At 57.4% G+C, this 20890-nt stretch overlaps 8 protein-coding genes across 8 annotated transcripts; 4 read left to right on the top strand and 4 right to left on the bottom strand.

Annotated features, from left to right (window-relative positions):
- Positions 1–630: 630 nt before the first annotated feature.
- Positions 631–1535, bottom strand: J7T54_001438 (uncharacterized protein; the record flags this gene model as incomplete). The annotated part of the gene is made up of 3 exons (XM_051506316.1): positions 631–980; positions 1037–1261; positions 1349–1535. 3 exons carry the CDS (start codon positions 1533–1535, stop codon positions 631–633), a joined length of 762 nt encoding a protein of 253 aa, XP_051362332.1.
- Positions 1536–4937: 3402 nt separating this feature from the next.
- J7T54_001437 (uncharacterized protein) lies at positions 4938–7421 on the top strand (the record flags this gene model as incomplete). Its single annotated transcript, XM_051506315.1, has 2 exons — positions 4938–6160; positions 6206–7421. 2 exons carry the CDS (start codon positions 4938–4940, stop codon positions 7419–7421), a joined length of 2439 nt encoding a protein of 812 aa, XP_051362331.1.
- Positions 7422–7874: 453 nt separating this feature from the next.
- J7T54_001436 (uncharacterized protein) lies at positions 7875–8306 on the bottom strand (the record flags this gene model as incomplete). Its single annotated transcript, XM_051506314.1, has 1 exon — positions 7875–8306. The coding sequence occupies one exon, from the start codon at positions 8304–8306 to the stop codon at positions 7875–7877; it is 432 nt and encodes a 143-aa protein (XP_051362330.1).
- A 2323-nt stretch (positions 8307–10629) lies between these two features.
- J7T54_001435 (Phosphate-repressible phosphate permease-like protein) lies at positions 10630–12455 on the top strand (the record flags this gene model as incomplete). Its single annotated transcript, XM_051506313.1, has 2 exons — positions 10630–10705; positions 10777–12455. The coding sequence occupies 2 exons, from the start codon at positions 10630–10632 to the stop codon at positions 12453–12455; spliced, it is 1755 nt and encodes a 584-aa protein (XP_051362329.1).
- Positions 12456–13403: 948 nt separating this feature from the next.
- Positions 13404–14518, top strand: J7T54_001434 (putative glycosyl hydrolase family 10; the record flags this gene model as incomplete). The annotated part of the gene is made up of 2 exons (XM_051506312.1): positions 13404–13740; positions 13818–14518. 2 exons carry the CDS (start codon positions 13404–13406, stop codon positions 14516–14518), a joined length of 1038 nt encoding a protein of 345 aa, XP_051362328.1.
- Positions 14519–14794: 276 nt separating this feature from the next.
- J7T54_001433 (BTB/POZ protein) lies at positions 14795–15838 on the bottom strand (the record flags this gene model as incomplete). Its single annotated transcript, XM_051506311.1, has 4 exons — positions 14795–15117; positions 15170–15309; positions 15353–15478; positions 15534–15838. 4 exons carry the CDS (start codon positions 15836–15838, stop codon positions 14795–14797), a joined length of 894 nt encoding a protein of 297 aa, XP_051362327.1.
- Positions 15839–17151: 1313 nt separating this feature from the next.
- J7T54_001432 (uncharacterized protein) lies at positions 17152–18837 on the bottom strand (the record flags this gene model as incomplete). The annotated part of the gene is made up of 1 exon (XM_051506310.1): positions 17152–18837. One exon carries the CDS (start codon positions 18835–18837, stop codon positions 17152–17154), a length of 1686 nt encoding a protein of 561 aa, XP_051362326.1.
- Positions 18838–19028: 191 nt separating this feature from the next.
- On the top strand, positions 19029–20753 carry J7T54_001431 (uncharacterized protein; the record flags this gene model as incomplete). Its single annotated transcript, XM_051506308.1, has 1 exon — positions 19029–20753. The coding sequence occupies one exon, from the start codon at positions 19029–19031 to the stop codon at positions 20751–20753; it is 1725 nt and encodes a 574-aa protein (XP_051362325.1).
- Positions 20754–20890: the final 137 nt, after the last annotated feature.

The following is a 20890-nucleotide window of genomic DNA, read 5'->3' as shown; positions in this document are numbered from 1 at the left end:
CTCGATTCTCCATCTGTCAACGCCGGGCCGCTTGGGCCTGGGCGGTAAGCGCGGTCGCTAGCAGCTATTAGTGTCGCAAGCTTCCCTGTCGACGAGTCAAGTTGTCTCAGTGTCTCACCATCACCATCACGTGCAGGAGGATGTTGCACTTCCACCAATGGCGGGATCATGCCAGCTGGCATAATTAAAGGTAACGGTAGTCACGAAGATGTGGTCGAACTCAATTGCTGCTCGGCACGTGTCTGGCTCAGCAAATGTTGTCTCGGACCACGGCACAGACGATTTTGACTGCAGAGAACCTTGCACATATCGAAACGCTTGTACAAAGTTGGGCTCTTCTTGCGACCCGACAATTCTCCTCACGCCCCTCCAGTTTACTCCTCTCGTTCACCAGTTAAACATCTGCCGGCACAAGCATCGCAGAGCTGCCGTACAGCCCTCGGAGACAGCGAAATTTACAATGGGATGGGGGACTTCGGCTCTCGCTCGCGAACTGGCCCCAGTTGTAACAGAAGGTGGTCTAATTAGCAGATATTCCTTGGTCTGGGGTCTTTCAGCAGTCTGCTTTCTCGCCCGAACCCTCCCTACAACCCACAATGTCTCAAAGGTCCATGCGTTCCTTCTCTCATCTCACCACTCGACTTCCAATTGCTTCGTAGCCTTTTCCCTCGCTGACTCCTGGATCTTCCTCAGCTCTGGGTTGACCTGATACGTCTCAATGTATGATACAAGCGTGTCTGTGCATAGTGCCATGCTGCCAAGTTCCCCGAGGACCTCGTCCGACCTATCCCCAGCGGCAATCTTCTTCAAAAATTCTCGAATTCTCGATGAACTTGGGGCATCGGGTCGGCCGTTGCTGAGATCTTGGGCAAACACGAAGCGAGTGAGACCGTTGCCCTTGTTGATAGGGGATCGATGACGGCGAGTCTGCCTCAAACTTTTCATATTGATCACGGCGGCTTCCACCGCCGCTTGCATCTCTGTGGTTTATCAGGTCTTGCTGGAAGAGAGGTGTCACAAGGTAGGCCACACGTACCGCTCGAGTCCACTCCAAGCCCTCTCATCTGGGCCTTGACCTTGAGTTGTTTGGCTAGTCGCGCTTCATCGAACTTGACCCTCTTCCACTCGGTAAAGCCCCAGACGTCCTTCAGTTGAAGTGACCCGTCCGTAGCGACCTCGCAAGGACGAGACACGTTGCTCGTGATGGCATGCGGACAGCCCCAGAACAGCGGGTTCGGAGCGCCGTTTGGCCCGAAATTCTCTGGACCGGCCAGCATGACCTATTGTACGCGGATATCCTGTCCTTGAAAATCAGTCTTCAAGGCCGCGATGAGATCCCCGAGGTCACTCTGGGATCCGCTACATGCCCAGCTCTCGCCCTCTCCCATTCCCGACATGCGCAGCAGGAGCACCCGCTGCGCTTTGGACAGCAGCGGCGCCTGGTGGTCATTCTTCATCTTCCGAGCCAGTCTTTCGTCATCTGTTGGGGCGATGATGGCGGTGCGGACATTCAGATCTTCGCCTGCGTTCCTCATGACGTGCTCGAGCAAGTCTCTGTGGCCTTTGTGGGGAGCGTTGAACGAGCCCGGATAGACAATGATGGTGTTGATTCCTCTGGGGGACAATGTCGGGCCTTGGACGCCCGGCGACTGCTCCCATGGCGCCAGCTCTCCCTTGAGACTGGGAAATTGATGGTGCCCGCGAGCAGCAATTATTTTAGCAGTGAGGCCGGCTAAAGATATGCCTTGACGAGATGGTTGTGCCATCTAAGTGAAGGGTATGTCATCGGAAATCGTGGCGTTCCTACGTAAAGACGATTTGATACACACAAAATACCGCCAGATCGCAGTCTGGACCAAGAGTGGTGATCTTCTGGGCTTGGCTACTGGCGCGAGACATCAGATGCTGGCGCATGACAACGTACCTCTGGATGTGTTAAAACGGACTGGAAGCTGAAGGCTTGGGGTTCTCCGCGCCAGTAGTACAGCATTCGTGCTTCCATAAGCGCTTGACTCAGATCACCATATTCAGTCTTGAACAAGATCTAGTTTTGCGGATGGGGTTGTGAGTTACAATGCAGCTGGAATCAGCCCAGCACAGCCTCGGCCATGAAAGTGAGCCGGAGGTGAGCAGCTCCAAAGATGTAGCAAGAAGAGCGCCAAGATGTTGGCAACTGGGCCCAAACATGATGACAAGCTTAATAAAGGGTACTTTGAAAGATAGGCGCGCATAGTACATGTAGTCTTATCAGTGTCGTTCGCCAACAAGAGCTGGAAAGCATCGAACAACTGGCGATGGGAAGAGGTTGTCTGATACTACAGCAGAACCCCTGGACACCGGATCGACAAGGCGTACAATTCATAGAGAAGTTCGCACGGCAGCCATAGTGGTTTTCCCCACGTTATGGTAAGTGTTGCCATGGTTCGTGTTAGTGTAAGGCGGATCTTAAGAATTGGTGCAGTGGTTGATGAAAGCCTCGGACTGCCTGTTACTTTTCCACTTCAGCTATCCATAAATAATATATAGCCCCGGAATGCACATAATAGAGAATTTCGAAATCATCAAAACCACACTGTGAATCTCGAGGCAGCACTTTTTAGGGTGTATACATCACCCAGCAGTGTTTGATAACAACCCCCAGATTAGATTAATCCATGCCGTTCAACCTGACTATGCTCGAATACGCGCATGTTAGATCTTGGCGGGTTGGCCTACCAAACCTTTAACGCAGACTTGTCTTGGTGGTCTGATGGCTCAATATAAACTTATCACATCCAACGTTCTATTGGAAGGCTTACCCTACACCAATGTAGCATCCACCCGCCTTATTAGTCCATGGCAACGGGATCGTGAACGTATGAACGATCTTCCAGCCGAGGAAACACGATTAGAAATCGTGCTCTTCACTCACAAGATCGTGAGTGTCGTTCCACGTGCTTTCAACAGAGTCGTCTGTGACCTCACAGACAACCATTTGGACCGCAACCTTCCTTCCCAGCCCGAAGAGCACTTCTCCATCAGCACGCTCATGGGCGATAAATGCTGTTTCTGATCATAGCGGGAATCGTGGATTGCTTTCCTCAGATTGCGTGATTGAATTGGAGGAATGCCAGGGTCCCCAGCTGTCACGAGCCAAACACATCGGAGCTATCTCAAGAAGCCAAAACTTGGTGCTGAACTCATCCCTGTGCCGGGGCGCTTCGCGTTCGTTGCGCTTAACAAGATTACGGTCAAACAGATATCACCCAGGGTCAGTAGTCGCACTTCATGCAGAGATGAAGTACCTCACAGTAAAAACTATCTGCCGTTGAAGGCGAGCAAGCGGCGGCACTGTCGAGTGAGATGCATCCATTCATCCCATGCATCCGCATCCATGCATGTATGCATGCATTGTTGCTTCCGCCATGGACAAAGGAGAGCTCTCGCGCAAAGTCCAGTCTCCATGTCTCCCATCCTGCACTGCACGCATCTCTTCCCACTCGATCATCTTGAAAGCCTGCAAAGTCATCCCTGGCGTCGTCTTAAATCAGTAGTCACCTGAACGCGTGTACTGCCGCGACCGTCCCAGGGCAGCCGGGAGCGTGGATCACCACTGAGTCCTGTTGGTCACGCCTCAAGCGCACGCGCGCCAAATTTGCGACCGGGGTCACCTCGCGAACCCTCGACGATTGCCTGCACGACACGCCAGCCCAGGTTTCCAGACCTCAAACAATCGAGTTTGCTCACCGCATGTCTGCGACAACAAGTACTCTGCGACCCAGCGCTTTGCAGCTCCGTCTCGACCGTTGCGCGACACCGCTTTCCCTCTGGCGGTGAGTTGCCTGACCGACCAAGGGCATCTGCGCACCTACGTGTACAATCCGCCTGCCTTATCGCGAGACCAGACGCTCCACAGGGCCTGCGCCGTGCTGTCATTGTGAGCAAAATCCGAGAACTGGACTGTGGAGAAAGCTTCCCCCAGCCCAGCCTCCAACTGCCCAACAAGCTCCTGCCCAATCCCGCCCGATTTTTTCGGCCCTTGTTTGTCGCAGCTGCAGGCAGGACTGGAGGCTGCCGGAATTTCAAGGCCTGTAGCCGTCCACGCCGTCATCCACTCACGGTCCACCCGCCTGTGACCTGAAAACCCGATCGCCATCAGTATTATGGATCCTGGGCATTCGGCTTCGTTGTCACATCCCAATTCTGGCAACGCAGCCTCTTCGCGAACCCCCTTTCCACCAGAAGCTGCAGCTTCTGCGCCTCCATTTCATCAGCCTTATGCCCGAAGAAGCCCGGCGCTAGACTCACAGGCGTCCGCCCGTCCGCGACGACTGTCCGACGCACCTCCACAACCACCCCCGACCGCAACGCGATCGTATTCTCTCGACCAGGCGACCCATCATCGACGCGCCACGTCTCTGACAGCCAACAGCGACCGCGGCCGTGGTCGCAACATGGCGCCGCCGAATTCACCGCCACAGCAGGGCGCGCACAATCCACATCATCCTCATCAGCCGCCGCCGCATGCCATGCCAGGCTATGGTTCGGGTCCGCCTGCACCTCGGGCGCCATCCCTAGCAGTCGGGCCTCAGTCGTCCTTCGGAGGTGGACGTGAGCTCCCTGCGTTAAGCTCACTCACCGGTAGGCATGGACTTCCCGGAGGTTCCATGTCTATCTCCTCTCTGTTGGGTGGTTCGCATATTCAGCAGGGGCAGTATTCTCATTCGACGGCACCACCTCCCGGGTCGGCCTCGAGCTTCGCACCGCCGCCTCACGGGTCGCCGCAGATGCAGTCCGCGTCGACAGACTTCCCGGCATTTCGACGCCCGCAAACGCCCGATCACCAACGACCATATGACCCTCGGGGTAGCGCTGCGCCGTCTCCCCGGGGGCCATCGTACGCAACGCCCGACGTCCCCCGATATAGTACACCGCAAGCGACATATCATGCGCGCCACATGTCGGCTTCCGCCGACCCCTCGCGCGATCCTGCAAGGATGGCAGGAGCTATCGCTGCGCCGCCCCCGCGGCCGAACAGCCAGCCCAAGTACCCAGGGATGCCCCCGCGGCCAGAAGATCGCTATGGCCGACGAGAGGAGGTGAGCAGGCCCTACCCGGGTCCAGAGTACAATCCGGAGCGGGTAGGATTGCGACCGGGCTACCCACACGACGAGCGGTTTCGAGTCGAGCGTGAGCGGCAGTACGAGATGGAGCAACGACAGCAGGAGCGTCGAGAGGTGGAGAGGCGAGAGCGTGCTTACTCGGGCAGTGAGTCGGGACGACATCCCCTTCACCAACACGACGCGCCGAAGGGACAACCGCAATATCGGGATCCTCGGGAGGCTGCCAGATGGGGTCCCAGGCAAGGTGATCCGAGTTTCAGGGCTCCCATGGAGCATCAACGCGCGCCCGAATACCCTCCGAACACATCGGCGCCGTTTCCAGGATCAGGGGGCCATATTGCGTCGCCCCCTGATCGCTTCCCACCAAACCATGTACCTCAGCAGCAGCAGCAGCAGCACCAACAGCATCAGCACCAGCCCCAGGGCCATCAACCGCCTAGTGGCCAACAGCCATATGAATCATCACCCGAGCGCGCCCGGATGGGCCTACTACCGCAGCACCAGCAGGCACACCCGCCTTTGCACGCGCACGCTGGTCCACGCGGTAGACCCGGGGATGAAGCACCGCCTCAAGCACCACCGCCCGGCCCCTACCATATGCCAGGAGACGGCCTGTACGATGGCGCGCGACACCGAAACAGCGAGGACGCAACGGCTGGCATGGGGCATCAGCGCAATCTGTTAGCCATTCAGCAAGAGAACCGCAAGGGCCGCCTATCGCCTCTGCCCCAAGCCGTTCAGGGCGCACAGCCACAGCAACCAAGTCCAGCTGGCGAGCCCGGTATTAAGAACGAGTTCGGACGCATGTTCTCTGGAATTGGCAGCGGTGTGAGCGGACTTGGTGGTTCAAGCCCCATAACAGGATCCTCGGGGCCGTTCACGAGTGCTTCGCTTGCTAAGCGCGAGGACCTGGACAACGAGGCTGGCACAGAGGCTGGTAAAGGCAAAGGCAGGAGGAGGAAGCTCAAGGATGACGAGAGTCGCGATGATGACAGCTCAGGACGGCTGACTCCCGGCCACAAAGCCAAGAAGGCCAAGGGTCATCCTCATCACCATCAGTATGTCTCTTGTGGCCTGAGCTGGCCATCCGCTAACGTGTACAGTCATCACCACCATCATCACCACCGAGCGCAAGAGGAGGCCGCACAGCGAGCGAGCGCGCCCCCCAAGCATGCCAAAGGTGGCGCGCAAGTTGACCATGCGACCGAGCGAAACGGGCTTCCTCACCACCATCACCACCACCACCACCACCACCACCATCACCACGCACAGCGTAACGGGAACAAACAGGCGGCTCAGCCGACGATGCCTCCGATCCCGCCCAAGGTTCAGAAGAAGGTGTCCTCAAAAGAGGTCCTGGAGGCGGCCGCCAAGTTTCCTCGACAGCACATTGGGGATTTCATCTACAGCTCCGAGTTGAAACCACAGCGACTGGTGCCACAACCGCAGAATTACCGGGGTTTCGCTTCAAGACCCGCTCCGCTTCCATGGAGCTTGATCCAGGAAAAGGTCAATAGTATTTTGACGGTCAAGGTACCGAGAGTATTTCTGTCCCGTGAATCCCGCGAGGAGATCACGGCGAGAGGCTACTTATGGGGAACGAACGTGTACACGGACGACTCGGACGTGATTGCGGCCTGCATTCACGGTGGCTGGATCATGGGGGAGTGGAATGAGGAGGTCGACATGGCGCTGATCGATCCCGAGGGCGGCAATAGGAAGAGACGCGACTTTACGCGGGATGAGCTTCTGTCGGAGCAGCTCGTCAGCGCACCACCCGAGGCGGGGCCTATGCCGATACCTGCCGGGCGCGACCTTCACGTCAACGTTCTCATACTGCCGAGGCTTACCAAGTATACCGCTACGACGCAATGGGGTATCCGCAGCCGCGAGTTTGGCGGCGAGCATGGCTCGCGACACATCACCCACGACGGACTGAGCTTCATGGTTCATGGAATACGCTGGGTGGCGAACGGAGCAGAACCCCAAGCACGACTCCGGGGCAAGGCGAGGCGCGAGCGGATGCGGAAGGCCATGCAGGAGACGCGTGTGACGCAACAGACCGGGCACACGGAGCGCATCCGGAGCGATGGGTGGATGAAGCAGCAGTTGGAGGACAAAGAGAAGAAGACCGCCGGGGCGACGACTGGTGAGCAAGAGAACGACCGCGACAACAATGAGGGCAACAAGGAGAATCGAGATGCGAGCGAGCACGCAACGCCGGCAAAGCAGTCCGGCGAGGAGGGGCAGGCGCGTAAGTCGCCCGACGTGGAGATGAAAGAGGCGCCCGCCGACGGGTCAGCCGGGGCCAAGGACTAAGTTGGACTTGAGACTGTACGATACGAAACATGACATTCGCACGGAGTTGAGAGATTGGAAAAGGCCATATGATTAATGCATGTCTGCAGCGACGGAGCCTGGGTGATTGGGTATGCAAGATACCCTGTCGATATGAATTATTACACGTAATCATACATGATGTATATGGTATCCAGCGTCACAATTCCTCCACGTCCATGCCATCTAGTGTATCTTGGTCGTCTGTAACCATGTAGGAATGCCTGCGGGCGTTTATGCCTTCCGGCTGTCCACCTGGCCAAAACGTCGGCCTGGTGTAGAACAGCGGCCACGACATCTTGACGGCCAGCAAGGTCTCCAACGCATATCGATTGTGTAGAGTCCAAATTGTACGCGTGACGCGGAGTCCAAGGCGGCCCAGGTCGCGGACCTATCGCTCGTCGTTGCTCTGTAGAGACCCATCCCTCTCCTCTCTCAAAAGTCCGTCGCGCGACCATTGTAGGTCCATTCACCGGAGCTGCCCCATCGCAGCGGGTCGTTCTTGGGCCCGCCAACCTCGCCCGTCTTGGGATTCACGTCGCCCCTAAACTCTGGTTTGGCGCCGCGAAAGAGACCCTGGTTGAAGGCCTCCTCTTCCCCCTCGCCGTCCCCTGGGGTCCCCTTGGCGGCAGCGGCGGTCTCTGACGTCTTGGACTCTGGGGATGCGGCGTCAGCGCTCGTGGGCGGGTTGAAGGCCGACGAGACGGCTGCCTGGCGCTGGAGACGCTCAAACTCGGCTTGCTGTTCGGCGGGTAGCTTGGGGGGCGCGGGGCCGGGGCGGAATGAGGAGGCGTATGTGCGTATGCTGATTGCCCTCGTGGGCGGCACAATGCGAGGGAAGGAGCGTAGAAGTGCTTGTCGTGTCATTGTTGTGGGTTGCAAAGGGAGAGGAAGAAGCAGACGTGAGAGAGTCAAGGTGGCAATGGGGGAAGATGGTGGTGATGATGACATTTTGTGGTGGGCCGAGGATCGGAATGCGACGACGGGAATTCGCGTAGGGCGCGGGTTCCCCACAAAAAAAAGGAAAGACCGTTCGTTACCTGTGTTAGCAGACACGACTTTGATATGATGAGCACATGCACTTTCTTTCATCTCTCAACGGTGAATGACGAACTGGCGCTCACACGTCCTCCACAAATCCCTTTTGTCGCCCGCGCTCTCTATCGCGACTCTGAACATTCTCATGTCCACACATCCATGTTCCACCCCGGCGGTGACAGGAGATCTAGAGTAGCTTGAAGCTGCTCAGCCTGTCCCGTCGGCACACTACTGACCACCGGTGGCGTTGCCCTTGCACTCGCTACAAAGATTTGGAGTTGTCTCTGGAAGGGACAGAGAGTATGTCTCAGGCGGGCACTGGTGCAATTCGTGGTCTTGTCCTTACCGTGCGGCCTTGGGGTCTATCATGCCACCGCATGCGGTAGGAATCATGATCTGCGGGGGCATCTTCTCGAAAACCTCTTCGGCGCTGTCGTACGCGAGAGGTTCGTTGGGGGTGAGCCCTTGTGCCGTGGCGTTCCATCACGGTCAGATCATCCTCCTCGTTACGTACAGGAAGGAAGGCAGCAGGTCTGCGGGCCTTTGATCCTCCTTACCACATGTACGAGTGCCCTCATATCCTCCGTGGAGGGCCGTGGGGGCGATTGCGATGATCTCTGGGGTGGGGGGCCGACCCGACTCGAGACAGTGACGGTCGTACGCTGGCCAGTCTACACGTAGGGTGCAACAAGACTTTTGCAGTCCCTACCACCTCGACACGACCAGCAGCAGCCCGTGCACGGCGAGGAGCAAGCAGGTCCAAGAGACCAGGAGCTGCCACTATCATCCACGTGGCCGGATGCGCCTCGAAGCTTCGTTCTCATACGGACATTGTCTGGGCATCATGTCCACATGATTTAACATTAGACGGCTTGCTCCATCGAGGAGATGGCCACCCACAGTCACTGGCTGCCTGATTATTACTTGCACACTTGTTGCCCTGTCTTGCCCTACAGTACGTACCCTGTCCAGTATCTGTGACCACAGGCACTAGCGCCAGGCCTCCCGCGACCGAGTCTCGGGAGCTAAGCGAACGGTCCACGTGGGCGGGATAGCTTGATGATCCTGGAAGCTGAAGACACCTTGTCGTTGAGTTTCGTGCCGCTTGGTGTGGCTTGCCAGATCCTGCCATCTTCTACTGAGTGTGAAGTGCCGTGCGAACGCAGACGATGTGGGTGTTGTTTGCCCGTCACTGGCTGTGTACTTGAGGCTCACACGGTCAATAGAGAAGACATTGAGGATGATCATGCCTGCACTCTGCCTTCACTTGTCGATTGCGGAGACAGGCTAGAGGTATTTTTACGGAGTTTGAAGTTGACCCTTGGTTGCGCCGCCATGAGCGTCGAGGTCGAGACCTCGTGGGCGATAACCCGCACGCCATTGGCCGCTACTCCACGACGACGTGCATCCAGCACCAGCCCAGCTTTGATAATTATGGGCAAGTCGTCGAATCTTGCGCAGTCCGCCCGTCCTTCCTTTTGCAGGGTTCACGCTTCCGAGTCCCCTCCAAGAGCATCATCCTGGGCTCGATTGCTCTCGCTGTGGCGTGGCTGCATGTCAAGTGCCCGTCAGACTCGAGACGGCATCCGAGCATGGCGATGCCCAGGCCCCAGATCGTCGAATCACAACAAGCCCCGTGAGCACGGCCACCAGGTTCAGCGTTTCGGTGGGTGGATCTTGGATCGAGCCACGGGCACCCAGTTGTCCGAAGAACTGGCACGCTTGTACTGATGCTCACATGAGTGGGTCGATCGAACTAGTCGAGTGAGTACTTGAGGCATTGGGTTCAAGGGTTCTCGCTCGCTCAGGTTTCCTCTCGAGTATCGCGCGCTTGTTGTGCTGCTGTCCTGCCTCCATCCACGCACGCAGCCTCTCATTGTCCGTGGTCATTCCGTATAATGCCACACTCCGCCCCGGACGTACCCTCGTATCGTCGCCTGTCACACACCTAGCAGGCAAGACAAGCCGCCGCCGCCGCGTCCAAACCACCAAGGAACAAAGACCATATGGGATGATCATCTTCTCGCTTGAAGGGCACATTATCGCATAGTGACGCGCCTGTCCTCGACAGCCACCTCACAGACAGCACCGTCGGCGCAAACGCAGGCAGACGCCCTGAGCCGCATGGCTCCCCTCGAGGGTTGCCTGCATCATGACTGTGCTCCATCAGTACGACTATATCTTTGCGCTGACCCTCATCTTCACATTTCTCGATGCGTGGAACATTGGTGGGTGCTGCCCCTTGCGTGAGACATGAGAGGGCAAGGCCACTGACTGACTGACCTTGCTCCCACCACAGGCGCCAATGATGTCGCCAACTCGTTCGCCACGTCCGTCTCTTCAAGGTCGCTGACCTTGAAGCAAGCCATGGTGGTCGCCTCGGTCTGCGAGTTTGCAGGCAGCATTGCGGTGGGCGACCGCGTGTCCGACACGATCCGCACGAGCATCGTCAACCCACACCTATACGATGCGTCCCCCCAAGTGCTCCTCCTCGCCATGATGTGCTCCGTCATCGCGTCCTCCATCTTCTTGACCTTTGCCACGAGGTATGGCATGCCCGTGTCCACGACACACTCCATCATCGGAGGCATCGTCGGCGCCGCGGTAGCGAGTGTCGGCATCGACAAGGTGCACTGGGGCTTCAACGGCGTCTCGCAGATCTTCGCCACCTGGATCATCGCGCCAGGAATCGCCGGCGTCATTGGCGGACTCATGTTCTTCTTTACAAAGACACTTGTCCTGGCGAAGCCGACGGCAGTCAAGCGAGCCTTCTACACAATACCCTTCTTCACCTTTGCGACGGTCGGTGCCATCGCCATGCTGGTCGCATGGAAGGGCGTCAAGAGCCAGGACATGTCCACCCCTCTCATCATCATTGCCGTCCTCGTGCCCGCGACCGGCGTCGTCGTCCTGCAGGCCTGGTTCATCATGCCCTTTCTCTGGGTCCGCATCATGCGCGAGGACTGGACCTTGCGATGGTACCACTGCCTCAAGGGGCCGTGGCTGCTCAAGCGCGAGCCGCCGCCCCCGACACCGTTTGGCTATGTCAAGCCGCAGATCAAGGATTACTACCGCGGCCATCTCACGGCCGAAGAGCTCGCCTCCGTCCGCGCCTCCGAGACACTTCTCCAGTCCGTGCAGACCCCTGACGACCAGCCACCCTCCAACGATGTGCCTGAGTTTCTGGAGCTGCCCATGCCCGCCATCCAATCTAATTCACCATCGCATCGCCGGCCGACACCGCCCCGGGAAGTGAACGGCAGTAACATGGATGCCTTTATCCCCCCCCGACCGTCAGGGCAGTGGAACAGCTGGCCCGTGATCGGCTGGCGCGTCAACCGCTTCCTCCTGCGCGGGATCGAGGCGGACGTGGTCAGCATGCAGAAGCGCAACCTCGTGCTCAAGTGGGATATCGAAGACATGCACGCCCGCGCGGCGCACTTTGACAACCGCGCAGAGTACATGTACTCTGCGCTGCAGATCCTGACGGCGGCGGCGGCATCGTTCACACACGGCGCCAACGACGTGAGCAACGCCATCTCGCCCCTCATCACGGCCTACGATATTTGGTCCCAAGGCGAGGTGGTCGACTCGCTGCATGTGCCCGCCTGGGTGCTCGCGTTTGGTGGCACCGCCATTGTGCTCGGGCTCTTGACGTTTGGGTACCACGTCATGCGGACGCTTGGTAACCGACTGACCCTCATCTCGCCCAGCCGTGGTTTCTGCATGGAGCTGGCGTCTGCCGTGACGGTGCTCATGGCCACGCGCCTCAAGCTGCCTGTCAGCACGACGCAGTGCATCACCGGCGCCACCGTGGGGGTTGGCCTCGCCAATGGTGACTGGAAGTGCATCAACCCCAAGCTCGTGGGGTGGATCTATCTGGGGTGGATCATCACCGTGCCTGTGACGGGGATTATATCAGGGTGCCTCATGGGCACCATTCTTTGGGCCCCCAACTGGGGTATTCAAACCGTATAGCGGTTGGAGACATTGGTTCGTATGATGACTTTGCGAATTGTGCTCTAGCGGGGCGTTGGGCGTTGGATTTGGATGAAGATTTCATTATGGAAGGGCACTGTAGATGTTGGATTGGGCTGTTTGACGTACATTGAGGTTTGGCCCACAGATACACCTATACTATCTGATTCACTCTCTCGAGCAGTGTATGGTCTCAATAGCCGTTTGCTAGTACCTGTATATGTAACCGCGGCGTGAAGACCACCAAGGGCAGGAGGCTCGCTATTCAGCCTGGCAAGTGTGCTTGCTGCGTTGTCGTCATAGAGAGCCAAATTCTGGCTGAACCCCGTGTCTGAAAAGATCGGCAAGCAAAATTTACAAATCGACATGTGGGAGTGTGTCGGTCTAGTGGATGAATCGAAGACATGCTAGATAGCGGACCTCCGACTTCCCCACAATAACGGTTCGGACTCGGACGCGGGGATATAAGTGGAACAACCTCCGATGAGCCGGCCGGGCCCAATTCCAGCACCACGTTGGCTTGTGCAAGCAAGCACACACGTCTGCACTCAACATACGGTTCCAGACCGCAAGATGCAAGTAAAACACACAGAGGGGAGAAAGGCGAGTGTGGTATGCTTGGCTAGCGCGTAAATACTTCCCCAGACCATGGCTGCACACATGCATTTAGCCTATTTCATCTGCCGATCCGGAGGCATCTGCCTCCGCACCCCTGACTTGGCAAGCAACGCTGGCTCGGCGGTGGTGAATCTGGGGCGGCATGTGGCAACTTTAAACAAGACTCGACGTGAGCCAGAGACGCAGGATGAAGTATTTCCTCTCGTTCCTAGTATAAAAGACTTCCACATCTCCCCAGGTGTTCTAGTCCACTCGTCGTCCCTTTCAGTGGCGTATCGTCTCTCGACATCTGAATTCACATCTTTCCAAAGGCTCTCCTTGACCGACGCAATGCACACACGATCACTTCTTGCCATCTTGGCCACCGCTGGCTCGGCTGTGGTGGAAGCTCAGCTGAACAGCTTGGCCCGCGCTGCTGGTCTCGAGTACTTCGGCACCGCCATCGGTGGGGGCCAGACCGGCGACTCGCAGTACATGAGCATCGCCTCGGACACGGACGAGTTCGGCCAGCTGGTCCCCGAGAACGGCCAGAAGTGGGAGAGCGTCCAGCCCAACCAGGGCCAGTTCAACTACGACAGCGGCGACATTGTGCCCAACGTAGCGGCCCGCAATGGTCAGATCCTGCGTTGTCACACTTTGACCTGGCACTCGCAGCTGCCTAGATGGGGTAAGCTGTCTTCTATTGTCGTAATAATCCTCAAAGACGGCCTTACTGACGTGTACACCCCCCCTCCCCCGCGACAGTATCTAGCCGCAGCTGGTCCCGAGAGGAACTCCAGTCCGTCATCGAGGTGCACATTGCCAACGTGGTCGGCCACTACAAGGGCAAGTGTTACCACTGGGACGTCGTCAACGAGGCGGCCGAAGAAGACGGTGGCTGGCGTGGCAGCGTCTTCTACAACACCCTGGGCACTGACTTCCTCCCCATCTCCTTCAACGCTGCCAAGGCTGCGGACCCCGACGCCGGCCTGTGGTACAATGACTACAACCTAGAGTACAACCAGGAAAAGACGGAGCGTGCCCTTGAAATTGTGCAGATTTTCCAGGACGCCGGTGCCCCCATTGATGGCGTCGGCTTCCAAGGTCACCTCATCGTCGGCACTACCCCCACCCGCGATCAGCTCGCCGACACGCTACGCCGCTTCACCGCCCTCGGTGTCGACGTGGCCTACACGGAGCTCGACATTCGCCACGCGTCTATGCCGCCGAGTGACCAGGCTCTCGCCACGCAGGGCGATGACTATGCCAATGTCGTCGGCTCGTGCCTCGACGTGGAAGACTGCGTCGGCGTCACGGTCTGGGGTTATACGGACAAGTATTCGTGGGTGCCCGGCACGTTCCCTGGATCGGGGGCCGCGCTGCTGTGGGATGAGAACTTTAACAAGAAACCTGCTTATACCAGTGTCTCGAGCGTCTTGGCTGCCGCTGCGACGGCTGCGCCTTGAGGCATACGGGAGGGCTGAACGCAGCATGCTGAGGACATGTACATGCACTGGACATATACTTTTTTTTGCCAATCTTGAAAGGAAAACAAGTGAATAATGCTAAATGCTGCACTGCGGTACGAGACAGTGAAATGTTTCAGTGAACTGGATGTTCCCTGACCGACGCCAAATCCAGCTACTGTTGCCGGACGGGTACCAAATGGACCAGAGTCCAGGTAGGATCTGATACAAGGAGACCAGGCCTGTTTTGGAAAATGTCTTCGTGCCTCGTCTGTATCAAATGCGAGCCAGGAGATCCAAAATCATCTCCGGGCGCACCTTTAGCCACTCCAACATATCACCCGTCCGCAGAACCTTCTTGTTGCGGGCGAGCACGTTCGCAACGGCGTCGTGAATGGGATCGTTCTTGTCACTGATGTTGTCCGCAATAAAGTTGATCGCCTCGTGGAACGTGGGAAAGTTGACCACCTTGCGCTTGTACGTGTTCCACTTGGCGAGTTGCTGGACAATGTTGGTCTTGAGGGTGGGCAGATGTAGTTTATCGGCCAAGTCGTAGAGCTCCAAGCTGAAAAGGAATTCGGCCACGCTGTGCTTGGGCTCTAAAGGTAGGTCAGTGATGTAAAAGGATCTGCAACGGACGGCGGCTCATACTCGTGGACCACACCTTCTTCTCAGGTGCCGGGGAAGGCAGCTCGTACACCTTGAGGTACAGAAACTGAATGGCCGCTTGCATGAGGTCGGCTCGGGAGATGCGCATCACCAGGACTCCATCTTTAAACTGCTCCAGAGTACTATGCCGCGTTCTCTGAAGCTCCCCCCGAATAGGCAACGTACATTGGCGGTGTCATGGCGTAATGTCGAAGGACACTAGACTGCGTGCACACGACGACCTTGTGCACACTGAATGTCTGGTCTTTGCAGGCGATGGTCAGATCCGTAAACAGCGCATCACAGTACAAGCTGCTCATTCCATGTCAGCATAATCTCCGCTGGGTATTCCAAGACCCTCACGAACGTGCTCAAAGACTCGTGTTGCTCAGCTGCCAAGCTTGCTGGAACCTCATTGGGGATGAGGTTTTTGACATCAGCGACTATCTCGTCGGCAGTCTGCTCCTCTACTTCGAAGGCTTTTTGGTCAGAAGTGCTGGGTGGGGGCGGAACGGCAGACAGCGAGTCGCGCTCAGAGTCGTCTTCGGTTTTGACCTTGACCGGGGGTGAAGATGAAGTGGTCTTTGCTCCCGCTTTCAGGTGCTCTGTTTCGTTGGTCGGAGGGCTGGCTGACTTTGACGGAGATTTCTTTGGAGGGGTTGTCGGGGCCATGTTTGCGTTCTGGATGTTATATATAGGTAGGGAAGAGTATGAAGGAATAAGTGTGAGTGATCGAGATAAACTTGTGAAGGCAGGTTGTTGTGGAAGAGAAGGTCAAGAGAAGTAGGCTTTAGAACGCAGGATGAAGTAACAGAGTGTAGGCTGAAGTACATGTAAAAAAGTGTAGGATGAAGTATCAGAGCGGAGAACGCACCATAACAGAGAAGAAGATGTGTTTCCGTAAAATGCGTGTAGAGTGCGCCTTTTCGAGGAGTTTGTGAAGTCCTCCGCCCCTTTGTGTGACAACACCCAGCAACGCGCAGCAAACTAGTCCCTGCGTCTCATGACGCGACGAAGTACTCATCTCTTGCGACTTGGAATAGTCTCAGCCGGGTCTCTATCGCCGATCAATCTTCAACATGTACCTACTCGTCACATAATACTGTCAAGAAATTCCACACAATATCGCACTACCGCTGCCGCCTCGATGGTCACCCAGGCTGTGAAGCCAGAGTGAAGCTTATAACAACACCATGAACATCTTGTATACAGTCGGAACAGGCATAATTCCAAGAGCGACTTCCACTCATTTCCACAGAACGAGAACTTTCTGGATGCACTTTGCGACCCGGGCGCATGTTTACGGTTTATGCCCAGCTCACACGGACTTCTGGTGGTACACCACAAACGCAGTCTCAGCAGGTAGCGTCTCTGAAATGCCGTGTGGAAATATGCCCTCGTTCTATTAGCATTCATGTCCGACAGCACTCGCGCAATGTTCTTTTCGTCTTGCTGCCTTCCCATCTCGAACGGCGTCCGGAACTGTCAGACGTGGGGCCCATTTCGATATCATTGTTGTAGCCTGTTTTCCCACTTCTTGAGGTCCATTGAAGCTGTGCCAGTCGTACCCGCTATCAATTGATGGTGTCATCCCGCCTGTCCATAGAAGATGAAGATCCTTTGTGTGACGACTGGTTGCTGCATATGAAGGGTCATCCCTCGTGCTGAGGGTTGCTCCATCGTGTTGTTTGGCCCAACTTACCCGGCCTGTACTCTGTCCTATACACATTGACAGTTTTCATTCTCTCCAATATCGGAGCTTGAGACGAGCGCGTGGCTTTGCATTCCACAAGCTGGCACAACAAAACTTGCAAACAGATCCCAATGGTCTTTGTCTACAGCGTGCATGCGAGGCGTTTCACCCGAGCCATCGGGATGTCAATGTTCTTGTAGATGCACATTGCCAAAGTTGAGTAGCTTTTGCGGAAGTCAACTTGGACTGTGATTATGACCACCTTGTTCAGGAGGTCTGGCAGAGATCAGATCTAATCCCCACCATCATCCATCCCTCGCTTCACATGGAAGCAGGCTACACCGTCGTTGGCAAGCTGCGCAACTAGCTGATGCTCCCAGTCAATGTACGCCTGCATGTCCTCGCGCGCATTGCTGGTACCCTCGTACGGCCTCTTGTACACATCAATTGGCTGGGAGAGCCAACGCGGCTCTGTTTCCAGAGGTCTCCCAGCTTCCACCCAAGCCTGCGTTCCGCCCACTAGATATGCGACTTGCCGGCCGGTCATGTCTCGTGCATGCTGCACATTCGCCGCAGCAATACGTCCGTCCAGGGAAGTCAAAGCAACCATATTATTCTTGGCATCCTGCATGTTGTTAAGGTCGCGCACGAGCTCTGGACCTGAGGCAAACCATGAGCCTGGGATGTGGCCTTTTTTGTAGGCGGGACTCCGTGCAAGATCGACGACTGTCACTTGCTCCATGCTCGTCAGCTCATCCACTGTGATACTTGGAAGCTCTGTTGCCAGCCAAGAGGGTGCTTCTTGATCTGGGGCGATATCTTGCACTGGGGACGATTCGCTCAGGACGTAGACCTCCCAGCCAAGTTGGAGGAGCCATGTAGCTGTCATTCGGGCTCTCACGCCGTCCGTATCGTAGAGCACAATTTGACCCCCTCGGACACCAACCCATTCATCAGTGGCCTGGACCAGCTGCCCGCCAGGCGCAGACGTGAAACCCTTGACATGCCCGTCCGCGTATTCCTCTGGATCTCTGACGTCTAGTAGGTACAGCGACCGGGAGTCCCTGTCTTGGACGAGTCGTGCCAGCTCATCCGCATCAATAACCGGCACGCCCACGTGCTTCGCCCACGCTTCCGCATGGTGGCGTGCCTTCACGCCGGCTTCTTGCGAGGGCAATGGAACTCGGACCGCCTTGTTCTGATCGAGTGGCAACCCTCCCAATGTCCATCCAATGGTGCCATTCCTTAGCGCCATGACCTTATTAGGCACCCCAGAATTCAAAAGAGACTGCGTACCCACGAGCCCCCGTGTGCGGCCTGCGCAGTTCACGATCACTGTGGTATCGGAAGAGGGCGCGGCTTCAAAGATGCGATAGAGGAGCTCGCCACCGGGGCAGCTGCGGCCGTGCGGGATGCTCATGATGTGGTACTCCTCGTATCTCCTGACGTCTAGCACCACGACATTGTCATTGCTCGCCAGAAGTTTGTCTGCATCCTCAGCGGAAATGGATGGCGTCTGTCGGATGGCCTCTACGAGCTCGCCAAAGGCTTTGGATGGGACATTGACGTCGCGGTAGAGCTCGCCCACTTTGGCATAGCCAGATAGACCACCTTCCAGGATGGCGACGTCGTGGTAGCCCAGAGCCTCGACGCTCGCGACGGCGCGCTCCACGTAGCCCTCGCCAGCGTCATAGACGACGATGGGCGCCGACAGTCGGGGGACCAAGGAGGGCAACTTGTCCTCGATTTCGGAGATTGGCACACTGAGGGCCCAAAGGGGGTGCGAGATGGAGTAGGGTCCTTCTTCGCGGACGTCGAGCAGGGCAATCTCCTGGCGGGTGACCCAACGTCGTCGAAGCTCGGGAGGGGTGATTAACGCAGACATGGTGGAATGATAAGATTTCTTGGTCAAGTTGATCGGATCCAGGGTCAGGTGGGCTTTCACCTGACATCCCCTCACAACGTGGATGGCGAGCATTCTGTCAAACTCTGGAGTCATCACGACATGCTGCTCCAATTGCACTGGCACTCGGCCGCTAGTAAGCGAGCCCGCATCCCCGCAAAGAACGGGACTGCTCGGCAACATGAAGGTACATGGCGTTGCTACTTGCGGGAGACCGAGCGAGCGTGGATGTCTCCTCCCACACAACACGCATCTGCGTCTGCAGCATGGGATCCCTCACACCACCCACGCTGCCAGCCAAGCAGGCCATCAGCGAACCTTACTTCGACCTCGGCAAGCTCAGCCGCACAGTGACGACAGGATCGGCGGGAGCCCAGGCGTGGTTCAATCGAGGCTTGGTCTGGACATATTGCTTCAATCACGACGAGGCCATCTTTTGCTACAAGCAAGCCCTCCTTTACGATGACGGGTGTGCACTCGCGTACTGGGGCGTCGCGTTCTGCGCTGGTCCCAACTACAACAAGACGTGGGCGCTGTTTGACGAGCAAGACCGCATCAATGCGGTGCGGTCGTGCTACCGATACGCGCAGCTGGCGCTCCAACATGCCAGCAAGGCGACAGATTGGGAGCAGGCCCTGATCGAGGCCCTTGCCAAGCGGTATCCCGACGACGATCTGAACAAGGACTTTGTCGCCTGCCAGAGGGCATACGCAGATGCCATGCGAAGTGTGTACCGTCAATTCGATCCCAATGACTTTGATCTCATCACCCTGTTTGCCGACGCGCTGATGAACTGTGCCCCGAGGAAGCTGTTCGACACCGCCACCGGTCTCCCCATCACCACCTCGCCCGTCCTCGAGGTCAGGCAGCTTCTGGAAAGGGCGCTGACGCTACCGGGTGTCGAGAAACACCCAGGGCCTGCACACATGTACATTCACCTGATGGAAATGTCAGCGACGCCCGAGGCAGCACTCCCGGCGGCCGACATGATCCGCGAGCAGGTCCCCGACACGGGCCACACATACCACATGCCCGCGCATATCGACGTGCTCATCGGAGACTATCGCAGGGCTGTCGAGTACAACTTCAAAGCCACGACAGCCGACGACAAGTTCTTCGCGCGACGCAGCGCCCCCACGTTCTACGGCTACTACCGTCTCCACGACTACCACTCGCTCATCTACGCGGCGATGCTGGCAGGCAAGTCCAAGGCGGCGCTGTCGGCGACGGACCGAATGGAGGCCACCATCGCAGAGGACGCGCTTCGTACTGAGACGCCCGCGCTCGCCAACTGGATGGAATTCTTCTTGGCTGTCCGCGTCCACGTCCTGATTCGGTTCGGCATGTGGGACCAGCTCAAGGGCCTGGAGCCGTTGGAGGACGCAGACCTGTACTGCGTGACGAATGTCATGAGGTATTACGGGAAGGCGATCGCACACGCGTCAACCGGCCAGCTGGACGAGGCCGACAGGGCGCGTGAGCTCTTCAGGCTTGCTGCCCAGCGTGTCCCCCCTACACGCCTCGATTTTCCGAACAGGGTGGTGGATATCCTCCAAGTGGCCTCCGCGATGCTCGACGGCGAGATGGAGTACAGGAGACGCAACTACATTGTTGCATTTGCCAGGCTCCGCGAGGCCATATCCCTCGAAGACGGACTGGGGTTCGCCGAGCCCTGGGGATGGATGCTTCCTGCGCGCCACGCCTTTGCGGCTCTCTCGCTGGAGCAAGGCTCGATCGAACAGGCCGCGCAAGCGTACGCGGAGGATCTGGGTCTGACACCGACGCCAGGGCGCGCCCACCAGCACCCGAACAACGTCTGGGCGCTGCATGGCTACCACGAGTGTCTGGGTCGGTTGGGGCGCACGGCGGAGGCGACTATCATCAGGCAGCAGCTCAAACTGGCGCTGGCAGAGGCGGATGTCTCTATCACCTCGTCGTGTTTCTGCCGACTTGGGGCCTGCGAGGAGCAGACAGCGGGTGACTGTTGCTGAGCAGCGCCATCGCCGCGATTGGGGCGGCAGAGAACGGTCGGCGGTGTTTCTGTCCCATAGTATAGGGTCAATGTGAGTCATCAAGCGTGAGGCGGTGCATTCGCATGACGCGGAATATTTGTGTGCTTGATGCTGCT

The sequence above is a fragment of the Emericellopsis cladophorae genome, assembly GCF_022114955.1.
Source record: "Emericellopsis cladophorae strain MUM 19.33 chromosome Unknown NODE_21_length_315015_cov_118_186755, whole genome shotgun sequence".
In the NCBI taxonomy this organism is placed as follows: domain Eukaryota; kingdom Fungi; phylum Ascomycota; class Sordariomycetes; order Hypocreales; family Bionectriaceae; genus Emericellopsis; species Emericellopsis cladophorae.
Note: the sequence above shows the minus strand (reverse complement) of the source record. Positions and strands in the feature narration are given on the sequence as shown.